The sequence below is a fragment of the Mustelus asterias genome, chromosome 7 (genome assembly GCF_964213995.1).
Source record: "Mustelus asterias chromosome 7, sMusAst1.hap1.1, whole genome shotgun sequence".
NCBI lineage: Eukaryota > Metazoa > Chordata > Chondrichthyes > Carcharhiniformes > Triakidae > Mustelus > Mustelus asterias.
Genome location: NC_135807.1, coordinates 79,784,989 through 79,807,330, shown reverse-complemented (window position 1 = coordinate 79,807,330; position 22,342 = coordinate 79,784,989). Strand labels below are relative to the sequence as shown.

Here is a 22,342-nt window from a genome sequence, read left to right as displayed (position 1 = left end):
TTGCCAACAGAATATTCTCTTAGAAGTAGTGAATAATTTTCTATGATAATGTCAAGATAACATAATATGTAAACTAAAATTTAAATAACTTCTAAAGCTGTCGGCCATGTTGCTTGCAAGTGTTGTTGCACTGCATGTGTAGGCTCTGTTGTATGGTCATTGCTATTTCAAAACGGGGATTACCAACAAGGAAATTGAGGATTTCACAATAGTTGATGGGGAAAATCTTTGGCCAGCCTAGCCTTTGGCACTTTCTTTATCAGTGGTTCAGTTACTACCATGTTGCACTGTTTTTGGAGTTGCCACCATCATCAGTTTTAGCATTCACTCCGTCTCGACTAAAGTGGCAAGTGAAAGTTACTCCTTTAAGATGTTTTAGTACAGAACAGTACTAGCCTATGATAGGAATTTCTATGATTTCTATGAATTAGATATTGCATCATCAGAATAATGATGTAATCTTAGATGCTGCTGTCGGCAATATTGGGCTCTGAAAGTTTTCAGTGGGCTGGAAGAGTTTGTGCACTTCTAGCCTACTGAACATCTTTCAATTTGTCCTGCCTGAAAGTCGAGGGATTTTAGTTTTAAAGAAGAGCTGGCAGCATTTCTATATTCATGCAGCACACACCAATAAGTGCTAATAATACCAAAAAGTGCCTACTAAAGCAATGCTGAATTGAGTCAGGAAAGATTGGTGGGAAGAATAGCGGCAACTAGTAAATCAGAGAGGAGACCTAATTGGAGACACAGCTGTAGAGACTCACTTCAGGGAAATAAACTTTCAGAGCAAAGGGCAGCTAAAGTAATTTAAAGCTATATATTCAACTAGCTCAACTTTCTACATAAAGTGACCAATTCTAAGTAAATTTTGAAAGAAGACCAAACTCAAAATTTCCTCTTGCCTTTGAATATAATTGAGCAAAATTTGATAATTCAATCTTAAAAATTCACTATTAAATTCTGACCAGTTAGATTATACAAATAACACGTCCATGCTCAGTCATGGGATCCAGCATTTCACATCTTTGTTTTAATGCTAAATAATCTCTGTGACTCATGCGTAAACAGTCTGTGATCGAGAGTGAGTAGGAAGTCTCACAACACCAGGTTAAAGTCCAACAGATTTATTTGGTAGCACAAGCCACTAGCTTTCAGAGCACTGCCCCTTCATCAGATAAGTCACATCATCGAGAGTGAGCCCAGGGATTGTAAGAGAACTGTTACATTCTAGTAGCCAGGATATAGAGTACCGTGTCCTGCTAATTGTGTTTTGTTTAGAAATGTTTTGGATGATAACCTATTATATGCTGTTTCTTGCAATACCAAGTAGAATTTTACATATCCAACATAAACAACAATCTATTTTCGATGCACTGTAGTGTTTGCTTAATCTCTATTATTGTCTATCCATACACTCTATGCCCATTTTTAACAGACATTTAGCCATCTCTTTTTCTTTGAAAAAATCAATTTACTTTTTATCAGCTATTGTATATATTCTAAAAGCTATATTATAATTATAATTTCCTGCCAGTCCAATCCCATAATCTTGGATGAAAAGATTCTGGAACCTTACTTGTAAATAATTGCTTTTCAGTATGATAATTCCTTTTTGTGAATGCAACTTTGGAACAATCACAAAGAATAGAAGGTCTATTGTTGTGGACTTGCTGTGAACTGCAGTTCTTTTTCTATGGTGAAAGAACTTTCATACAAAATCGGATAAAGATATCCAGACAAAGATACCATCTGTCATTTTAAGGAACTATTGATAAGGCTGCAGGATAGGCATGTGCCTGTAAAAAGGAAAGATAGGAAAGGTAGGATTCGAGAGCCGTGGATAACCAGGGAAATTGAGGATCTGATTAAAATGAAAAGGGAGGCGTACGTTAAGTCCAGGCAACTAAAAACAGATGGAGCTCTGGAGGAATACAGAGAGAGTAGGAAAGATCTCAAACGGGGAGTTAGAAGGGCAAAAAGAGGTCACGAGATGTTCTTGGCAGGCAGGATTAAGGAGAATCCTAAGGCATTCTATTCATACGTTAGGAACAAAAGAGTTGTCAGGGAGAAAATCGGACCTCTCAGGGACAAAGGAGGGGAATTATGTTTAGAACCCAAGGGAATAGGGGAGATCCTAAATGAATACTTTGCATCGGTATTCACGAAGGAGAGGGGCGTGTTAACCGGGAGTGTCTCGGAGGGAGGTGTTGACCCGTTAGAGAAAATCTCCATTACAAGAGAGGAAGTGTTAGGTTTTTTAGGGAACATTAAAACTGACAAAGCCCCAGGGCCTGATGGCATCTATCCTCGACTGCTCAGGGAGACGAGAGGTGAAATTGCTGGGCCTCTGACGGAAATCTTTGTCGCTTCTTTGGACACGGGTGAGGTCCCTGAGGATTGGAGGATAGCGAATGTGGTCCCATTGTTTAAGAAGGGTAGCAGGGATAACCCAGGAAATTATAGGCCGGTGAGCTTGACGTCCGTGGTAGGGAAGTTGTTGGAGAGGATTCTTAGAGACAGGATGTATGTGCATTTAGAACGGAACAATCTCGTTAGTGACAGACAGCATGGTTTTGTAAGAGGGAGGTCGTGCCTTACAAATCTGGTGGAGTTTTTTGAGGAAGTGACAAAAACGGTTGATGAAGGAAGGGCCGTGGATGTCGTCTATATGGATTTCAGTAAGGCATTTGACAAAGTCCCACATGGCAGGTTGGTTAAGAAGGTTAAGGCTCATGGGATACAAGGAGAAGTGGCTAGATGGGTGGAGAACTGGCTTGGCCATAGGAGACAGAGGGTAGTGGTCGAAGGGTCTTTTTCCGGCTGGAGGTCTGTGACCAGTGGTGTTCCGCAGGGCTCTGTACTAGGACCTCTGCTATTTGTGATATATATAAATGATTTGGAAGAAGGTGTAACTGGTGTAATCAGCAAGTTTGCGGATGACACGAAGATGGCTGGAATTGCGGATAGCGAAGAGCATTGTCGGGCAATACAGCAGGATATAGATAGGCTGGAAAATTGGGCGGAGAGGTGGCAGATGGAATTTAATCCGGATAAATGCGAAGTGATGCATTTTGGAAGAAATAATGTAGGGAGGAGTTATACAATAAATGGCAGAGTCATCAGGAGTATAGAAACACAGAGGGACCTAGGTGTGCAAGTCCACAAATCCTTGAAGGTGGCAACACAGGTGGAGAAGGTGGTGAAGAAGGCATATGGTATGCTTGCCTTTATAGGACGGGGTATAGAGTATAAAAGCTGGAGTCTGATGATGCAGCTGTATAGAACGCTGGTTAGGCCACATTTGGAGTACTGCGTCCAGTTCTGGTCGCCGCACTACCAGAAGGACGTGGAGGCATTGGAGAGAGTGCAGAGAAGGTTTACCAGGATGTTGCCTGGTATGGAGGGTCTTAGCTATGAGGAGAGATTGGGTAGACTGGGGTTGTTCTCCTTGGAAAGACGGAGAATGAGGGGAGATCTAATAGAGGTATACAAGATTATGAAGGGTATAGATAGGGTGAACAGTGGGAAGCTTTTTCCCAGGTCGGAGGTGACGATCACGAGGGGTCACGGGCTCAAGCTGAGAGGGGCGAAGTATAACTCAGACATCAGAGGGACGTTTTTTACACAGAGGGTGGTGGGGGCCTGGAATGTGCTGCCAAGTAGGGTGGTGGAGGCAGGCACGCTGACATCGTTTAAGACTTACCTGGATAGTCACATGAGCAGCCTGGGAATGGAGGGATACAAACGATTGGTCTAGTTGGACCAAGGAGCGGCACAGGCTTGGAGGGCCGAAGGGCCTGTTTCCTGTGCTGTACTGTTCTTTGTTCTTTGAAACCAAATGCTCCTGAGCAAAGGCTAAAGTGGTGGTGCTATTGGTCTGCCAAATGTAGTCAAAAGGAATTGTGTTTTTTCAAAAATTAAAAAAAAATATCAAACAGGTTGAATTGAGAACCCTTCTTTAAAATTGAATTTCCTACTTTATTGTTAATAGTTTCTAATATACCATTAACAATCTCTATATAACCAGTTCATTAAAAAGGACATGGATTTTCCCATGCAGACTGGGTGGAACCTCAAAAAGCTACAGTAGTTTACCACAGTTGTACACTATTATTATTGACCAAGGGTAACCACAAGTCGATCTGTAAAGTTCAGTTCATGCTGTGCTTTGTCATGTACACCTTGGTATGCATTATTTTAAAAAATATATTCTTTCACGGGATCTGGATGTAACTGGCTAGGCTAGAGTTGATTGCCCGTTCCTAATTTCCCATGAGAAGATGGTGGTGAGTCGCATTCATGAACTGCTGCAGCCCATGTGATGTAGGTACACCCATAGTGTTGTTAAGAAGGGAGTTCCAGTAACATTGTAGGAATGGTGATATAGTTCCAAGTTGGCATGGTGCGTAGCCTACAGGTGGTGGTGTTCAAATGCATCTGTACCCTTGTCCTTCCAGATGGTAGAGGTCATGGGCTTGAAAGGTGCTGTGCAGGAGCCTTGGTTAGCTGCTACAATGCATCTTCTAAATAAGTGTACACTGCAGTCACTGTGTGTTGATGGTGGAGGAAGTGAATGTTTAAGGTGATGAATGGGATGCCAGTCAAGTGGGCTGATGGATGGTGTTGAGCTCGAGTATTGTTGGAGCTGCACTCATGCAGGCAAGTGGAGAGTATTCCATCACACACCTAACTTCCATTTTGTAGATGATGAACAGGCTTTGGGGAGTCAGGTGAGTTACTCATTGCTAAATTTCCAGCTTTCACCCTGCTTTTGTAGCCACAGTATTTATATGACTGGTCCAGTTCAGTTTTTTGGTTAATGGTAGATAATAAATGTTTGATAGTGAGGGATTTGCTGATGGTAATGCCATTGAACGTCAAGGGGAGATGGTTAGATTTTCTCTTGTTGGAAATGGTCATTGATGGCATTTGTGTGGCACGAATGTTCCTTGCTAACATAGTGCATGTCTTACTGCATGCGGACGTGGACTGCTTCAGTATTTGAGGAGTTATCAATTGTACTGCACATTGTGTAATCATCAGCGAACATACCCAAAACTGATCTTGTGATTGATGGAAGGTTGTATAACCTATTTACGTAATAAAAAAATGTATGACATTGGGCTATAACTGAAATATTAAAAAATGATTTGCTTTTCTCTTACTACCTTATTTTCAGGAAATGAATAAATATTTTTGGTAATGTTAATTGCGGTTAAATCTGTTGATTGCCGTTTGTCTTATTCCCAGCAGTGGAAAAATGCCCTAAGCTTAAAATGGGTATTTTTCCTCCTTTTGGTTGGAAGAATTATACTCGATGCTTGCAGCATTCTTCTCCTTTAAACACTGAAATATCTACAGTAATCACCTGAGCAGAATTACATATTACTTTTTTCTTCAATAGTTTCTAATGTGAAGAAATTGATGTGAATGCAGAAAAGATTCATGAGAATGGTTCCAGCGATGAGGAACTTTAGTTATGAAGCGAAATTGGAGAAGATGGGGCTGTTTTCGTTGGAGAAAAGAATGCAGAGAGGACAGAGTAGATAGGGAAAACTGTACCCAATTGCAAAAGAATTGGGATGAGAGGGTAAAATCTGGCAAAAGAAGCAAAAGTGAAATGAGAAAAAACTTTTTCATGCAGCGAGTAGTTAAGTCTGGAATGCACTGCCTGATAGTGTGGTTGAGGCAGGTTCAATTGAAGCATTCAGAAGGGAATTAAACTGTTATCTGAAAAGGAAGAATGTGCAAGATTATGGGGAGAAGACAGGAGAATGGCACCAAGGAAATTGCTTGTTTGAAGAGCCGTTGCAGACACAATGGGCCAACTGGCCTCCCTCTGCACTGTAACAATTCTGTGATTTTAAAGTATTTGATCATCAAAAGTGAAGGAGATTATCGATAACCATACTCCTTCTGTATCATGAATGCTGTGTCCTGGATTGTTAGCCACAAAGATCTGTTTCCTTTTATTTGCAGTTCTTTACTCCGAGTTGAAAAGAAATGACAAAAATGTTAGAATACCAACTGTGGCTCAAGCAAATGGAATCCAGGGGTGTAAGACCAAAAATGTTCAGCAGTTACACAAGGAATTCACAGATGCTGCACCTGAAACACATACTTTCAGGTAAGAGCAAATGTAAATACATTTTTAAAAAATCTTCGCCCTCTGGCTTCTTTGTTATTTTCCCATGTTAGCTCTACATTGAATTATATAATACAGCACAGAAGCAGACCATTCAGCACACCCAGTCTGTGTTGACATTTATGCTCGATTCTCGCCTTCTCCCAAGTTTCCTCATCTAGTGTCAGCTTACTTCTCTATTCCCTTCTCAGATGCTTATCTAGCTTCTCTCTATTTGCATCTATACTGTTTATCTCAAGTTCAAATAGCAAGTTCCACATTCTCACCACTCTGAAAAAGTTTCTTCTGAATTCCCTATTGGATTTCTTGGTGACCATCTAATATTAACGGTCTCTGTTTTTACTCTTTGCCACAAATGGCAGCATTCTCTCCGTTTGAAGACTTCTCTTTTCCTTTCTCTTTCCAAGAGAAAAGAAACCCAGCTGGTTTATCCTTTTCTGATAGTTTTAACCTCCCAGTTCTGGTAGAGTTCTTATCAATTCATTTTGCACCTTCTCCAGTGTCTGACATCCTTTTAATAATATGATGAACAGAGCAAGACACACAACTTCAAATTTGGTGTCACTTAGGTTCTATACAAGCTTAGCATTACATCTCTACTTTTCAATTCCGGTCTGCTAGAAATAAATTCTAGTGCTTGGTTTGCTTTTTTATGACTTCATTAATCTATGTTGTTGCCAGTAAAGCATCTGCAATGCTTTCTCTTCCAGCTCCCACAAATTTCCTCTGGTGTCTCCCACGGATATTTCCTTGGCCTCCTACTTTTTCCCATTGTTGTACCTGTTAATTCTCAAATACTTTCAACCAGTTTACTTACTCCAAGGTTTTACCCCGGTGCCCTTATTTGCAAGGTGGACAAAGGACAAACACAAGTAAAGGTTCAACAAGTTTATTAATAATAACACTATTAACCCTTAAATTACCCACATAAAACAAGAGGATACCCCAGATTCAAGTATACCACCCGTAAAAATGGCTTGGTTAAACTGCAGGCCCGATTCTCTGAGTCCCTCTGGTCTGTCGTCACGAAGGTGAGTCTCGATGGCAGCTTCTTCCTTCTCTAGTCAGTCTTCCAAATGGTCCCAACTGCCTCCCTCGTCGAGTCTTTGCTGCAGTGGGCCTCTGAGTGTGTTCCTTTATCCCCAGCCTGCTTGCCTTTCCAGAAACTTCTCTGGCTTCCGGTCAATGAGGTCCCAGGAGGGGGTTCCAATACCCAGTGGGTTTCTTGATGTCTGCCTGACAGGACACCAGGGTCCGCCCCCCAGGTTTCTTGATGTCTGCCTGACAGGACACCAGGGTCCACCCCCCAGGTGTCCATCTCCATGTTGTTGAACTTGTTATCAGATAAGGTTTCTACAGGATCTCTTGGTGACAGAAAGTCTGGCCCGATCTGGGCTTCTAACAATAGACCGAAGCATTTCAATGAGGTGTCATGATCTCCTGCTAAGTCTCAAGTAGAGTGTAATGACCTTTGATGGGTCAGGCCCAGATACATTTGTGTATTGTACAATTTGCCTGCCTGAGGTTTGACTGTGTTTGATTTCAATATATCCAATTCTTTAATTTAGGATATCCAATTTTATCAGCCTTAAAACTAGGCCCTGTTTATATCACCATACCATGTATATGCTCCCCCCTTAGCGACATCATTCAAAAACATAACATATGTATATGGAAACTGATGCTGATGCTACCTTCCTCAATTCCTCCACTTGCATAACGCAATATTGGGGCAGATGACCAAAAGCTTGTCCAAAGAGAGAGGTTTTTAGAAGCATCTTAAAGAAAAAAGAGAGGTGGCCTGTTAGAGAGGTTTAAAAGGGGAATTCCTTTGACACAATCACATGGATATCATTTGTGAGTTTGATAAGAGCTGTTTTTGTACTGTTGCTGGGTGGATGCCTGATAAGAGGGATTGAAACATGCAGGTCCAGGCATGACGGTCACAGATTTGGAAGGGAACAGCATTAAGTCATCTCAAAGGTTGCAGATGATACCAAGTTGGGTGGGAGGGTGAACTATAACGAGGATGCAGAGATCCTTCAGCATGATCTGGACAGGTTGGGTGAGTGGGCAAATCAATGGCAGATGCAGTATAATTTGGATAAATGTGAGGTTATTCACTTTGAAAGCAAAAACAAGAAGGCAGATTACTACCTGAATGGCTGTAAATTGAGAGAGGGGAGTGTGCAGCAGGACCTGGGTGTCCTTGTGCACCAGTTGCTGAAGATTAGCATTCAGGTATAGCAGGTGGTAAAGAATGTAAATGGTATGTTGGCCTTCATTGCAAGAGGTTTTGAGTACAGGAGCAGGGATATGTTGTTGCAATTATACAGGGCCTTGGTGAGGCCACACCTAAAATATTGTGTGCAGTTTTGGTCTCCTTTTCTGAGGAAGAATGTTCTTGCTCTTGAGGGAATGCAGCGATGGTTTACCAGGCTGATTCCGGGGATGGTGGGACTGATGTATGAGGAGAGATTGACTAGGTTAGGATTGTTTTTGTAGGAGTTCAGACAAATGAGGGAGGATCTCATAGAGACTTGTAAAATTCTAACAGGACGAGACAGGGTCGATGCAGGGAGGATGTTCCGATGGTGGGGAGTCCAGAACCAGAGGTCACAATCTGAGGATTTGGTGTAGACCATTTAGGACGGAGGTGAGGAGATATTTCTTCACCCAAAGAGTGGTGAGCCTGTGGAATTCATTACCACAGGAAGTAGTTGATGCCAAAACATTGAATGTATTCAAGAGGCGGCTAGATATAGCACTTGGACAAATGGGATTAAAGGTTATGGGGAGAAAGCAGGATTATGCTACTGAGTTGGACGATCAGCCATGATTGTAATGAATGGCGGAGCAGGCTCGAAGGGCCAAATGGCCACCTCCTTCTCCTATCTTCTATGTTTCTATTAAGAACTTTGGCGAGGAAAAGTAAATTGGAAATGGATTTGCAAGGATGGTGGAATCGGGGTTTTTCTCAGGAAAGGTACAGTGATGGCAGATATAAAGGGGGGCAAGACAGCATCTGAAGAGATAGAAACTTAATATTTATAATATGGACACCAGAAAGGGAATTTAATGGTCAGTAGTTGGAATGGAACTGAAGGAGCAGGAGGTGGATTTCATGGACAAGATCACCTCTGAGAGAGCACGATGTATCCAGTGGAGTGCCACAGGGATCTGTGCTAGGTCCTCAACTATTTACAATCTATATCAGTGATTTGGCATGAAAAGACCAAATGTATGATTACTCTAAATTTGCTGATATCACAAAGGTAGGTAGGAGAGTAAGTTGTGAATAGGACATAAGCAGTCTGCAAAGTGATATTGCGAGGTTAAGTGAATGGGCAAAAATTTGGCAAATGGAGTATATGTGGGAAAATGTGAATTTGTCCACTTTAGCAGGAAGAATAGAAGCGAGAGAGATTGCAGAACTCTGAGGAACAGAAGGATTTGGGTGATAGCATGCAAGTACAGCAAGTGATTAAGAAGGCACATGCCATATTGTTTATTGCAAGAAATTGAAGATGCAATTGTCATATTTCACTACAGTTGTACAGGGCATTGGTAAGACCATATCTGGAGTACTTTGTACATTTTTGGTTTCCTTATTTAAGAAAGGATATAGTTGTATTTGATGCAGTTTCAGAGAAGATTCACTGATTCCTGGGATAAAGGGGTTGTTTTATGAGGAGAAGTTGAACATGTTGGGTCTCTGTCTATTGGAGCTTAAAAGAATAGAAGTGGTCTTATTGAAACATATAAGATTCAAATAGGACTTGAGAGGGTGGATGTTGAGAGGATACTTCCCTTTATGAGAGAAATTAGAACAAAGGGACACAGTTTTTTTAAAAAATAAATAAATTTATAAGAGATTAGGTGAATTCTTTTCTCCCTCTGAGGATCATTAGTCTGTGGAATTCTGTTCTCCAGAGAGCAAGGAAAGCAGAGTCATTGAATATTTTTAAGGCTGAGTTAGATAAACTCTGACTGACAAGGTTTTAGGGCAAACAAGAAAGTAGAATTGAGGCCACAATCAGATCAGTCATGGTCTTAACAAATGTCAGAGTGAGCTCATGCGCCAAATGGCCTACTCCTGATCCTGATTCGTAAGTTCATATGAATGTTCCTATGAGGGAGGGATAGGAAAGAAAGTAGAAAAATATGAGAGTTCTGGACTAGGGCAGGGGAGATCTTTAGAGGAAGCTTGGACTGGTGTGCTGGTGGAAAGGAGAGCAGCTGATTGGTTGGTCTTGTCCTAAGTGACAATGAGGACCATGAGCTTCTTGCAGTAATGGTTTGAAGTAAGGCTGGAAGAATCAGAGGAAAGGGGTTTAAGAATATAGTTTGCAGTAGGGAAAAGAGGCAGGAGATTACATTCCAGGATAATCCTGGAATAGTGAGCGGATTTTAGCAGACGAGAGTAGGACCTGATAGTCGTTGTGTGGTCCAACTAAGTCTAGCATTGAATGGCTGAACCAGATGTTTGCCATATACTTTCAAGCCTGCATCCCTTGGACATCAACAACTGGAAATGAAAAGCAAAATGAATGGCCAGGGTGATAGAGAATAAAGGTTTTATTGAGGACTAGGGCATTAAAGGTGGCGGAGGGTTTTTAAAAATCTATCTCTTCACAGGATATGGGTATCACTAGTTAGTCCAGCATTTATTGCCTACTTGCCCTTGCAAAGGTGATAGTCACTTACTTGAACCACTGCAGTCCATCTGATGCAGGCACACCCACAGTGCTGTTAGCAAAGGAGTGCCAGGAGTTTGATCCAGCAACAGTGAATCAACAGTGATATAGTTCCAAGTGAGGATGGTACACAGCTTGGAGGGAAAACTTGCAGGTTATGGTGTTCCCATGCACCTGCTGCCCACATTTTTCTAGTTGGTTGAGGTTGCGGGTGTGGAAGGTGCTGTCAAAGGAGAGTTGCCACTGTGCATCTAGTAGATGGTAAACACTGCCACTGTGCATCAGTAGTCAAGGACTTTTCCAAAATCTAGAAACTTTTGGAAGATTATAACCAATGCATCGACTATCTCTGCAGCCACTTACTTTAAGGTGCAAGGATGCAGGCCATTAACTCCAGGGGCCTTGTCAGCTTTAAGGCAAATTAGTTTTCCTACTACTTTTTCACTTGTGATACTCATTGTTTTAAGTTCATTCCTTTTGCCTCTTGACTTTCTCCTATTCTTAGGCACTTTTTGTGTCTTCAATTGTGAAGACAGATACAAAATACTTGTTCAGAGTCTTTTTTTCCCCTAATTTCCCATTGCTAATTCCTCAGACTCAACCTCTAGAGAGTCATTGCACACTTTAGCTACTCTTTTCCTTTTTATACTTGCAGAAGGTTTTGCTGTATATTTAATATTTCTTGCTATTTTCTCTCATGCTCCAATTTCTCCCTTTTTTTTGATCACCCTTTGCTGTTTTCTAAAATTTTCCAAATCTTCCAGCTTAATACTAATCTTCATAGCATTGTGTACCTTTTCTTTCATTTGGATACCACCCTTAACTTGCGGAGTTAAGCACAGAAAGTGCATCCTTCTGATATACTTTCTTCCTTGATGGAATATATCTCTGTTGAGAGTTATGAAATATATCCTTAAATGTCTGCTACTGCTTATCTACTTAACCAATTTACCCAGTCTTCTTTAGCCAACTCTGTCTTCATGCTCTAGTAATTGCCTTTATTTAAGTTCAAGATACTAGTTAAGGACCTGTATTTCACACTCTTCAACGAGGGGGACGAAGTAGAAAGGATCGAGAGCTTCAAGTTTTTAGGTGTCCAGATCACCAACAACCTGTCCTGGTCCCCCCCATGCCGACACTATAGTTAAGAAAGCCTACCAACGCCTCTACTTTCTCAGAAGACTAAGGGAATTTGGCATGTCAGCTACGACTCTCATCAACTTTTACAGATGCACCATAGAAAGCATTCTTTCTGGTTGTAACACATTGGTATGGCTCCTGCTCTGCCCAAGATTGCAAGAAACTACAAAAGATCGTGAATGTAGCCCAATCCATCATGCAAACCAGCCTCCCATTCATTGACTCTGTCTACACTTCCCGCTGCCTCAGGAAAGCAGCCAGCATAATTAAGAACCTTACGCATCCCGGACATTCTCTCTTCCACTTTTTTCCATCGGGAAAAAGGTACAAAAGTCTCAGGTCACGTGCCAACCGACTCAAGAACAGCTTCTTTCCTGCTGCCATCAGACTTTCGAATGGACTTACCTCGCACTAAGTTGATGTTTCTCTAAACCCAAGCTATGACTATAACACTGCATTCTGCACTCTCTTGTTTCCTTCTCTATGAACGGTATGCTTTGTCTGTATAGTGCACAAGAAACAATACTTTTCACTTATACTAATACATGTGACAATAATCAAATCAACTAAATGTAAAATTCTATCATGTTATGATCACTTGCCTAGAAGATCCTTTACTATGAGGTCTTTAATTCTCTCGTTATACATTACCAGGTCCAAATAGCCTGGACCCTTGTAGGTTGCAGAACATATTGTTCTAAGAGATTGTCCCGAATGCTCTCGATGAACTTATTCTTTAGGATATTTTCATCAATTTGATTTGTCCAATCGATATGAAGGCCACAACCGCCATGATTATTACAATACCTTTCTTGCAAGCCCCCATGGAGCGGCATGGTAGCACAGTTGTTAGCACTGCTGCTTCACAGCGCCAGGGACCTGGGTTCAATTCCCGGCTTGGGTCATTGTCTGTGTGGAGTTTGCATGTTCTCCCCGTGTCTGCATGCGTTTCCTCTGGGTGCTCCAATTTCCTCCCACATTCTGAAAGACGTGCTGGTTAGGCGCATTGACCCGAACAGGCGCCGGAGTGTGGCGACTAGGGGGATTTCACAGTAACTTCATTGCAGTACTAATGTAAGCCTTACTTGTGACAAATAAACTTTACTTTATTTTAAATTCTTAACTACTGTACAGCTACTGTTAGGCAGTCTGTAAAATAATTCTGCCAGTTTTTTTTTTCCTTTGCTATTTCTCATCTCCACCCGAAAACAGTTTCTACATCTTGATCTTCTGAAGCAAGATCATTTATCACTACTGTATTGATCTCATTCTTTATTGACAGAGAACAAATAACAAAGAAAAGCACAGCACAGGAACAGGCTCTTCAGCTCTCCAAGCCTGCACCAATCATGATGCCTGCTTAAACTAAAACCGTATACACTTAGAGTCTGTATCCTTCCATTCCCTCTTATTCATGTATTCGTCTAGTTGCCCCTTAAATGCCCCTATTGTACCTGCTCCCACCACCTCCCTAGGCAGGGCATTCCAGACATTCACCACCCTCTGTATAACACAAAAAACTTGCCTCGCACATCTCCTGTAAACTTTTCCACAAGCACCTTAAACCTATGTCCCCTAGTACTTGACTTTTCTACCCTAGGAAAGAGCATCTGACTATCCACTCTGTCCATGCCACTTATAATCTTGTAGACCTCTATCAGGTCACCCCTCAACCTCCGTCATTCCAGTGAGAACAAACCGAGCTTATCCAACTCTCCTCGTAGCTAATACCCTCCAGACCAGGCAACAGAGCTACTCTACCTCTTTTTCCTTTCCTCTTGTCTTTCCGAAATGTCAAATACTCTTGAATATTCAGGTCTCAGCCTCGGTCACTTTCAACCACATCTCTATAACAGCTTTCATGTCAAACTTATTTCTATTTGTGCTATCAATTTACCCATCTTGTTATGAGTGCTGTGAGCTATCAGGTAAAGAGCTTTTCATTCTATCTTCTTTCCTTTATCACCTACTCTTATTTGCTGATTATTTGGCATGATTATTTGTGAACATTTTAGTGCACTTAAACAGAAAACAACTAACACATTTTTAAGGTGAAACATTGCCCTAATTATTAAATTGAATTTCCATAGTTTTGCTCCATAATATTTTACATTATTGTGGACTGTGTAAAAATCTGGTTATAATATGCATGCTTACCATGGAAATCCTTGGTGCAGTTTGGAGATTGTTAGTGCTCCTTGTTTGGGTGCTGTGAATGCCACTTGGTCACCAAGTGTGAGTACACACACCTTTGGGGTGAGCCCAGCAGATGTCTTATTGGTGAGGGTGTTGACATACATGGTGAACAGCTGCTGAAAGTTTTCAGAGCAGGCAGAACATGGCATCAGTCAATGTGCAATGTGCTCGGGTTCCCCAGCTGTGGCAGGAGCCCAGCAATAAATCAGTTTTGGCTACATGTAGGAGATCTAAGCTGCAACCCAACTGAGGGTTCACGTTTATTTTCTGGTAATAATTCCCCAGGGATGGTCTTGTAACCATTTCATGGTAACTGAAGTCTCCATTTTGCACTTGTTCAATGTCAGCTGCTTTCCTTACACTGAAGATGTCTCCTGTGTGCCGTTGCAGTCCCATAGATGGACAGGCTGATGCGCTATCAATAAGGCGAAAGACTACCGATATGCCAATATAAGTGTAGGCTTTTATTCACAACAGAATCAGGAGCAGATCCCAACAAATAACCGACCTGGACTGAACAAGGGGGAGGAGACAGCCACCTTTATACTAGGTGCTGAGGGGAGGAACCAAACTGGAAGGGGATGTGTCCAGGTATGACAAACACACACAACGGTGGTCCATATAGGACAAAGGCACAACTGAGGTCCACCACATTCACCCCTTCCTTTTAAAAAACAACACGGGGGTGAAGCGGAAACAATATCACAAGTCCAGACGAACCGGTGGCTTGATCCGTCGTCGCGATCGTCGTAGTGCAGGTCGCAGAGTCGTCCGAGCAGGGAGCAATGTCGGCCCAGGCTCCGTACAGTGAGCGTCGAGAGAAGGCGCTGGGTGGTGTGAAGCGGACCGATCCGTCGTCCCGTCCAGTCGTCGGGTACTGCGTGGCGACGGCTCCGGCGACTCAAGCGAGCTGTACATAGGGGCGAGAGGAATGAGCAGTGGCCCTGGTGGCGTATGGGGAACAGTGGGAACCGGAGCTGGGGGGTGGGGGGCTGCAACAGGCTCTGGGCACACTACATTGGGGACAGGGACTGAGGGAGGAAGAGGCGTAGCAGTCTCCGAATGGACGACACCAGGGACCGTGGGGCGGAAGGACGTGGTGACCTCCGGGGCACCCGCGGGTGCCAAGTCACGGACAGAAACCGTGTCCTCCCGCCCATCAGGGTACGCTACATAAGCATATTGGGGATTAGCATGGAGCAGTTGGACCTCCTCGACCAAGGGATCTGCCTTATGGGTCCGGACATGCTTCCGAAGCAGGACGGGTCCCGGGGACATCAGCCAATCCGGGAGCGAAGTACCCGAGGAGGACTTCCTGGGAAATGAAAACATCTGCTCGTGAGGGGTCGTATTGGTCGCTGTGCACAAGAGTGACCTAATGGAATGTAATGCGTCCGGAAGGACGTCTTGCCAACGGCTGACTGGAAGGCCCCTAGACCGTAACGCTAATAGAACGGCCTTCCAGACGGTTGCGTTCTCCCGCTCTACTTGACCATTGCCCCTGGGGTTATAGCTAGTGGTGCGGCTGGAGGCAACGCCTTTGGCGAGCAGGTACTGCCTCAGCTCGTCACTCATGAAAGAGGACCCACGGTCGCTATGAATATAGGCTGGGAAGCCGAACAGGGTGAAGAGCTTGTTCAGGGTCCGAATCACTGTAGCCGTGGTCATGTCCGAGCAGGGGAAGGCAAAAGGGAAACGTGAGTATTCGTCAATGATATTCAGGAAATAAACATTGCGGTTAGAGGAGGGGAGGGGGCCTTTAAAATCAACGCTAAGGCGCTCGAACGCGCGAGTGGCCTTTACAAGGTGCGCCCTACCTGGCCGGTAGAACTGCGGTTTGCACTCAGCGCAGACCCTGCATTGCCTGGTAATCGTCCGGACTTCCTCAAGGGAGAAGGGCGGGTTACGGGACTTGACAAAATGGAAAAATCTGGTGACACCCGGGTGACAGAGGTCGTTATGGAGGGACTGTAGCTGGTCTAGTTGGGCACTGGCACATGATCCACGGGACAGGGCGTCTGGGGGCTCATTGAGCTTCCCGGGCCGGTACATGATGTCATATCTGTAGGTGGAGAGCTCAATCCTCCACCGCAAGATCTTGTCATTCTTAATCTTGCCCTTTTGCCTGGTGTTAAACAGGAAGGCAACTGACCGCTGGTCCGTAATTAAGGTGAATCGTTGGCCCGCGAGATAATGGCGCCAGTGCCGGACGGCTTCCACGATGGCCTGGGCCTCCTTCTCGACCGAGGAGTGTCGAATCTCAGGGCCTTGTAAGGTCCGGGAAAAGAAGGCCACCGGACAGCCCCTCTGGTTAAGGGTGGCAGCTAGGGCAAAGTCAGACGCATCACTTTCCACTTGGAATGGGATGGATTCGTCCACAGCGTGCATCGCGGCCTTCGCGATGTCCGCTTTGATGTCATCGAAGGCCCGACAGGCCTCCTCCGCCAGGGGAAAAGAGGTCGATTTTAGGAGCGGACGGGCTTTATCTGCGTAACGGGGAACCCACTGGGCATAATAGGAGAAGAAGCCCAGGCATCTCCTCAGTGCTTTGAGGGTAGTAGGGAGGGGAAGCTGCATAAGGGCACGCATACGGGCTGGGTCGGGGCCAAGGACACCATTTTCTATCACATACCCAAGGATGGCGAGGCGGCGTGTCCGGAAAACACACTTCGCCTCATTGTATGTGAGGTTCAGGAGAGTGGCCGTACGAAGGAATTTTTGTAGGTTGGCATCATGGTCCTGCAGGTCATGGCCGCAGATGGTGACGTTATCCAGATACGGGAAAGTGGCCCGTAGTCCATGCTGGTCCACCATTTGATCCATGGCCCGTTGGAAGACTGAGACCCCATTGGTGACACCAAAGGGGACTCGGAGGAACTGGTAGAGGCGGCCATCCGCCTCAAAGGCAGTGTATGGGCGATCCTCCGAGCGGATAGGGAGCTGGTGGTAAGCCGATTTCAAATCGATCGTTGAAAAAACCCTATAGTGCGCGATGCAGCTGACTATGTCCGCGATACGGGGAAGAGGATACGCATCTAGTTGGGTATACCTGTTTATGGTCTGGCTGTAGTCAATCACCATGCGGTGTTTCTCCCCCGATTTAACTACGACCACTTGCGCCCTCCAGGGGCTGGTGCTGGCCTGGATAATCCCTTCCTGGAGCAAACGTTGTACCTCGGACCGAATGAAGGCCCGGTCATCCGCACTACAGCGCCTACTCTTGGTGGCTATAGGCCTACAATCCGGGGTGAGGTTATCAAATAACGGGGGGGGGATGATCTTGAGGGTCGAGAGACTGCAGGTGGTGCGCGAGGGGCGCTGCCGTGACGGCGCCTTGCAGACGGAGAGCGGGGGATAAGGGCCATCATACTGCAGGATGACGCTTCTATGATGGCTGAGGAAATCTAACCCCAGCAGTACAGCTGCGCAGAGTCGCAGCAGCACGAGGAGCCGAAAACGCTCGTAGACTGTGCCCTGTACCGTCAGCGTCACCAAGCAGCACCCGAGGACCTCCACTGAGTGAGAATTCGAGGCCATGGAGATGGTCTGGCTCCAGGGTCGCACGGGAAGGGCATATTGACGCACTGTGCGAGGGTGTATAAAACTTTCCGTGCTCCCACAGTCAAACAGGCAGTTTTCTGCATAACCATTTACCTTGATCTCCATTATGGACTTGGAGAGTTGATGTGGCTGCGACTGGTCCAGGCAAATCGATGCCACTGTTGAATCAAAGAAGAATCCATCTTCGTCGCCGTCTGATGACGTCACGGATGAAGCTTCCTGCTCAGCTTGCCTTGATGCCAGTCTCAAAGATGGCGACTCCCGCACTTCCGGTGACCGCATCAAAGATGGTGATTCCCGCACTTCCGGTGACCGCATCAAAGATGGCGATTCGCGCGCAGCCGCTGCCTGCATCAAAGATGGCCGTGCCCTCGGAGCACACATGGCTCCACGAGTCTTCAGAAGCGGCTTTGCTCGGCAGACTTTAACAAAGTGGCCTAGCTTACCGCATCCGGAGCAAATCGCGTCCTTTGCCGGGCAGTGACGCCGAGGGTGCTTAGGGAGGCCACAAAAGTAACATTTGGGCCCTGCTGGAGCAGCCGTCGCAGTGGAGCCGTCGGTGGAACGGGATCCAAGGTAAGACCCGAGATTATGGGAGGCTGCTTCTAACGTTTCAGCCATTGTGGCCGTTTTCCGGAGGTCTAGGTCATCTTGTTCCAGCAGACGCTGCTGGATGTATGTAGACTCAATGCCCGCAACGTAGGCATCGCGGATCAGATCCTCCGTGTTCTGAGCTGCTGAAACAGCCTTACAGTCGTATGCTCGGGCGAGGACTCGCAGGGCGCGCAGAAATTGGGCGCACGATTCTCCTGGCTGCTGTTTGCGGGTAGTTAGGAGGTGTCTGGCGTAAACCACGTTAGGGCTCTTTCGGAACTGCCCTTTTAGGAGTTCGATAGCGTCCGCGTAAGTAGCAGCGTCCCGGAAGATTCCATAGACAGTTTCGCTTACCCGGGCGCGGAGCACATGGAGTTTAGCAGCGTCGGTGTCGATGGCCGTAGCGGTGTCGACGAATGCTTCGAAGCAGTCCAACCAATGATCAAATTTATCAGAGGCTCCAACCTCTTGAGGGTCTAATGCTAACTTGTCGGGTTTTAGAAACTGCTCCATACTAGTAACTGTTGTGAATAAAATTGATGCGCTATCAATAAGGCGAAAGACTACCGATATGCCAATATAAGTGTAGGCTTTTATTCACAACAGAATCAGGAGCAGATCCCAACAAATAACCGACCTGGACTGAACAAGGGGGAGGAGACAGCCACCTTTATACTAGGTGCTGAGGGGAGGAACCAAACTGGAAGGGGATGTGTCCAGGTATGACAAACACACACAACGGTGGTCCATATAGGACAAAGGCACAACTGAGGTCCACCACACAGGCATCATCCACACTGTGAAGACAGATAATGGCCATCTCCCCAGGCTGTGCTGATCGGATCTCCTGATGTTGGAATCTAGCCACTGTCCCTTTAATTAGATGGGGCTACAGGAGGCATCTTTTTAATTGGCTGCCTCTGGAAAGATTGCGCGGATGCCGCGCCACTTTCTTTTGAGTTCCCAACACAGAATTTACCCTGATGTTGGTGTCAGTATGCTAGCTGCAAAATTCAGCCCAATGTTTCCATTGTGTGGACAGCTCTGGAAGACTCCTGAAGTACATCATTGTTTCCTGTCTGCAAGCAACCTAGACACGCCTGCTGTGATGTCTCTTACCCAAAACATTCTCCCTGTCATTGACCATAATAGCATTTGTTGAGCCACAGTGCAAACATAAAAACCAACACAAGATAAACATTCTAAACCAAATTTCTATATTAGGTCATTCCATATTACAAAGAAAAGTCAGCTAATCACCCTTATAAATTCCCTTCCTGCCTGACTTCTGTGTGCCTTTATCAATCCTAGCAAACCTATGCAGTGCTGCCCTGTGATTCTGGTAGGCTGCTAACTTTCAGCAACTGCCAATTGCCTTGGAGGATGACCTCGAACAGGCCTGCGCCTCACTGCAAACTGCAGCATCTCTGCCTGGCAGCAATCTGGGTAACTGACAGGCAATGGCAAAGGCACTGCTGGAATGTCAGATAAGAGGATAAATGGTGCTTTCCAGAGAGGACAGCAAGTTTTGCTCCATGGTGCCACTGCCATTTTCTTGCTACCCCTTTGTTGGAGGACAAATTGCTGCACAGCTGTGACACTATGCAAGCCATTTACACTATGTAATCCACAGCCACAATGGCAGCAATTTCAGCTTGCAGGGCTTTGGTTTTTCACAACTTCAGTCTGAACTTCCCTGCAGTTTTGGCTTCATGTAGGAGATCTAAGCTGCAACTCAATTTATTTTCTGGTAGTAATGACTGAAGTCTCCACTTTGCACTTCTTCAATGTCAGCTGCTTTCCTTACACTGAAGATGTCTCCTGTGTGCCGTTGCAATCCCATCGTCCACACTGTGAAGATGGATAACAGCCATCTCCACATGCCATGCTGATCGGAGCTCCTTCCTTTGGAAGCTGCTTGTGGCACAATGAAAGCTGAGTCTTGGGCCATCAGGTGCTGCGATTTGGTTGAGTCTGCTCATGTATTGATGGAGCTGGTCATCATCTCCATGCTGGAAAGGATGAGCTGCACATACTATACAAAGCCCTGTTAAAAATCAATGCTGGCCCCCTTACTCATTGAAAAACACCACAGGCTTTCTGACAGGTTTCCCAATGCATCAAACATTTTGTTGCACATATCCATCACTTCTTCCGTCAGCTCCTCCATCAAAATGTTCATTGGAGTTCTTTGCAACCTCACCTGCTTGTGAGCTGAAGTCTGCACTGCCTCTGCTTTTGCTCCAGGCCACTCGTGCCATTGTCTCACCACATGCAGATCCTGCCTATATGCTATCTCCTAAGTTATTTGCAGGTAGTGACTATGAGCATGAAATTAAATGGTGGTATATCTTCTTGCTGTTCCTCAGCTACCTGACTAGGATTCACTTCTTGGGTACCTGAAAGGAGAAAGACCAAGGGTAACGTTGTTGTGCAGTGAAGGAGTTACAGCAAAAAGTGCATGCTTACCCAGCTGCAGCTTGTAGACCCAAAGAGAATGTGGGGGAAGAGGGTAGCAGAATCTGAGGAGGATTAGAAATGAGGATTCCATCACCTTCCACTGTCCATTGCAATAGTAGTCCTAATAATGGCCACAGGAGTCGGTACATGTAGCTGTATCCTGCCCATCGCCCTCCCATTAGATTCCACTGTCTCTGTTGTGTGCTGCTTGAGAGAGAGAAGGAGGTGTGTCATTGGGTGTAGGAAAATACGTTTGTGTGATGTGGCTGTCATGGTTGAACAACTGGCACTGAGTATAAGCTGTAAGATATGGTTGTGAGTCTTTCAGCAGTGCCAGGAGTGAGAGTGTAGGGGGGATCATAGAGGCCGCAATTCTCCCAAAAATAGAACATTCCAAAAATGTTCATTGATATTTTCACTTTCCATAAAGGCAAAGAGATCAGGAGTAGGTTCTTCAGGCCTGTTTCACCATTCAATTAAATACCGACTGATCTGTACACCAACTCCATTTCCCCACTTTTGTTCCACATCTTTTGATGCGCTTACCAAACACAACTCTTTCAAAATGTCATTTGATCCAGTATCCAGAGCCTTTCTGATACCCTTTCTGATTTCACTGCTAAATGACTCGAGTATAATTTTACGATTATACCTGGATTCCCCCAACAAGATTAAATAGTCTTGCTATAGCTACTCTACTGAGTCACTTCATCATTTTAAATGCCTCAATCATCCCACCACAGTCTAAATGCAAGGGTATGCAAACCAAGATTATAAAGCCCTGGTGTCATTCTGGTGAATCTGTGCTATACACTTTCCAAAGATAGTATCTTGCCTGAGGTTTTGTGCCCAAAACTGAATGCGGCATGCAAGATAGGATATGACCATGGTTGGAGCTTTGCTTTTGAATTTAAATCCTCTTGAGATACTCTTGATTACTTTTGTATTTATATTTTTAGTAAGTTGTGTATATGGATGGGTCAGCACAGTGGTTAGCACTGCTGCCTCACAGCACCAGGGAGCCGAATTCGATTCCTGGCTTGGGTCATTGTCTGTGCGGAGTCTGCACGTTCTCCCCGTGTCTGTGCAGGTTTTCTCCGGGTGCTCCAGTTTCCTCCCACAGTCCAAAAGACGTGCTGGTTAGGTGCAATGGCCATGCTAAATTCTCCCTCCGTGTACCCGAACAGGCGCTGGAGTATGGCGACTGGGGGATTTTCACAGTACCTTCATTGCAGTGTTAATATAAGCCTACTTGTGACATTAATTATAAATAATATCAACAGATCCTAGGCCCTAACCGTTAAGAAAATAATCCAGTTTTTCATTTTCAGATCCAAAGTGGCTAAACTCTCACTTCTCTACATTGAACTCCACCTACTTTAGTTTTACTTCCTCACTCCGTAGTCTGTCTGTACATGCTTTGCAACTGCTTGCAAACTTAAATGTCATCTGCAAACTAGGCTAAGTGTCGAATTAACGGGAGAACTGGTGTAAATCACGATTGTTTTTCAGTGGGAGTTCGCACTAGAATCTTCCCCACCTTGTGCAA

General features: G+C 44.9%; 1 protein-coding gene across 1 annotated transcript in view; it reads left to right on the top strand.

The window, feature by feature from the left end:
* The window catches only part of LOC144495807 (uncharacterized), a 94,559-nt gene that overhangs the window by 44,893 nt on the left and 27,324 nt on the right, over positions 1-22,342 (top strand). Inside the window, exon 6 of the mRNA XM_078216310.1 lies at positions 5,980-6,127. Coding sequence (XP_078072436.1) covers positions 5,980-6,127 — 148 coding nt within the window. The remainder of the gene's footprint in view (positions 1-5,979; positions 6,128-22,342) is intronic.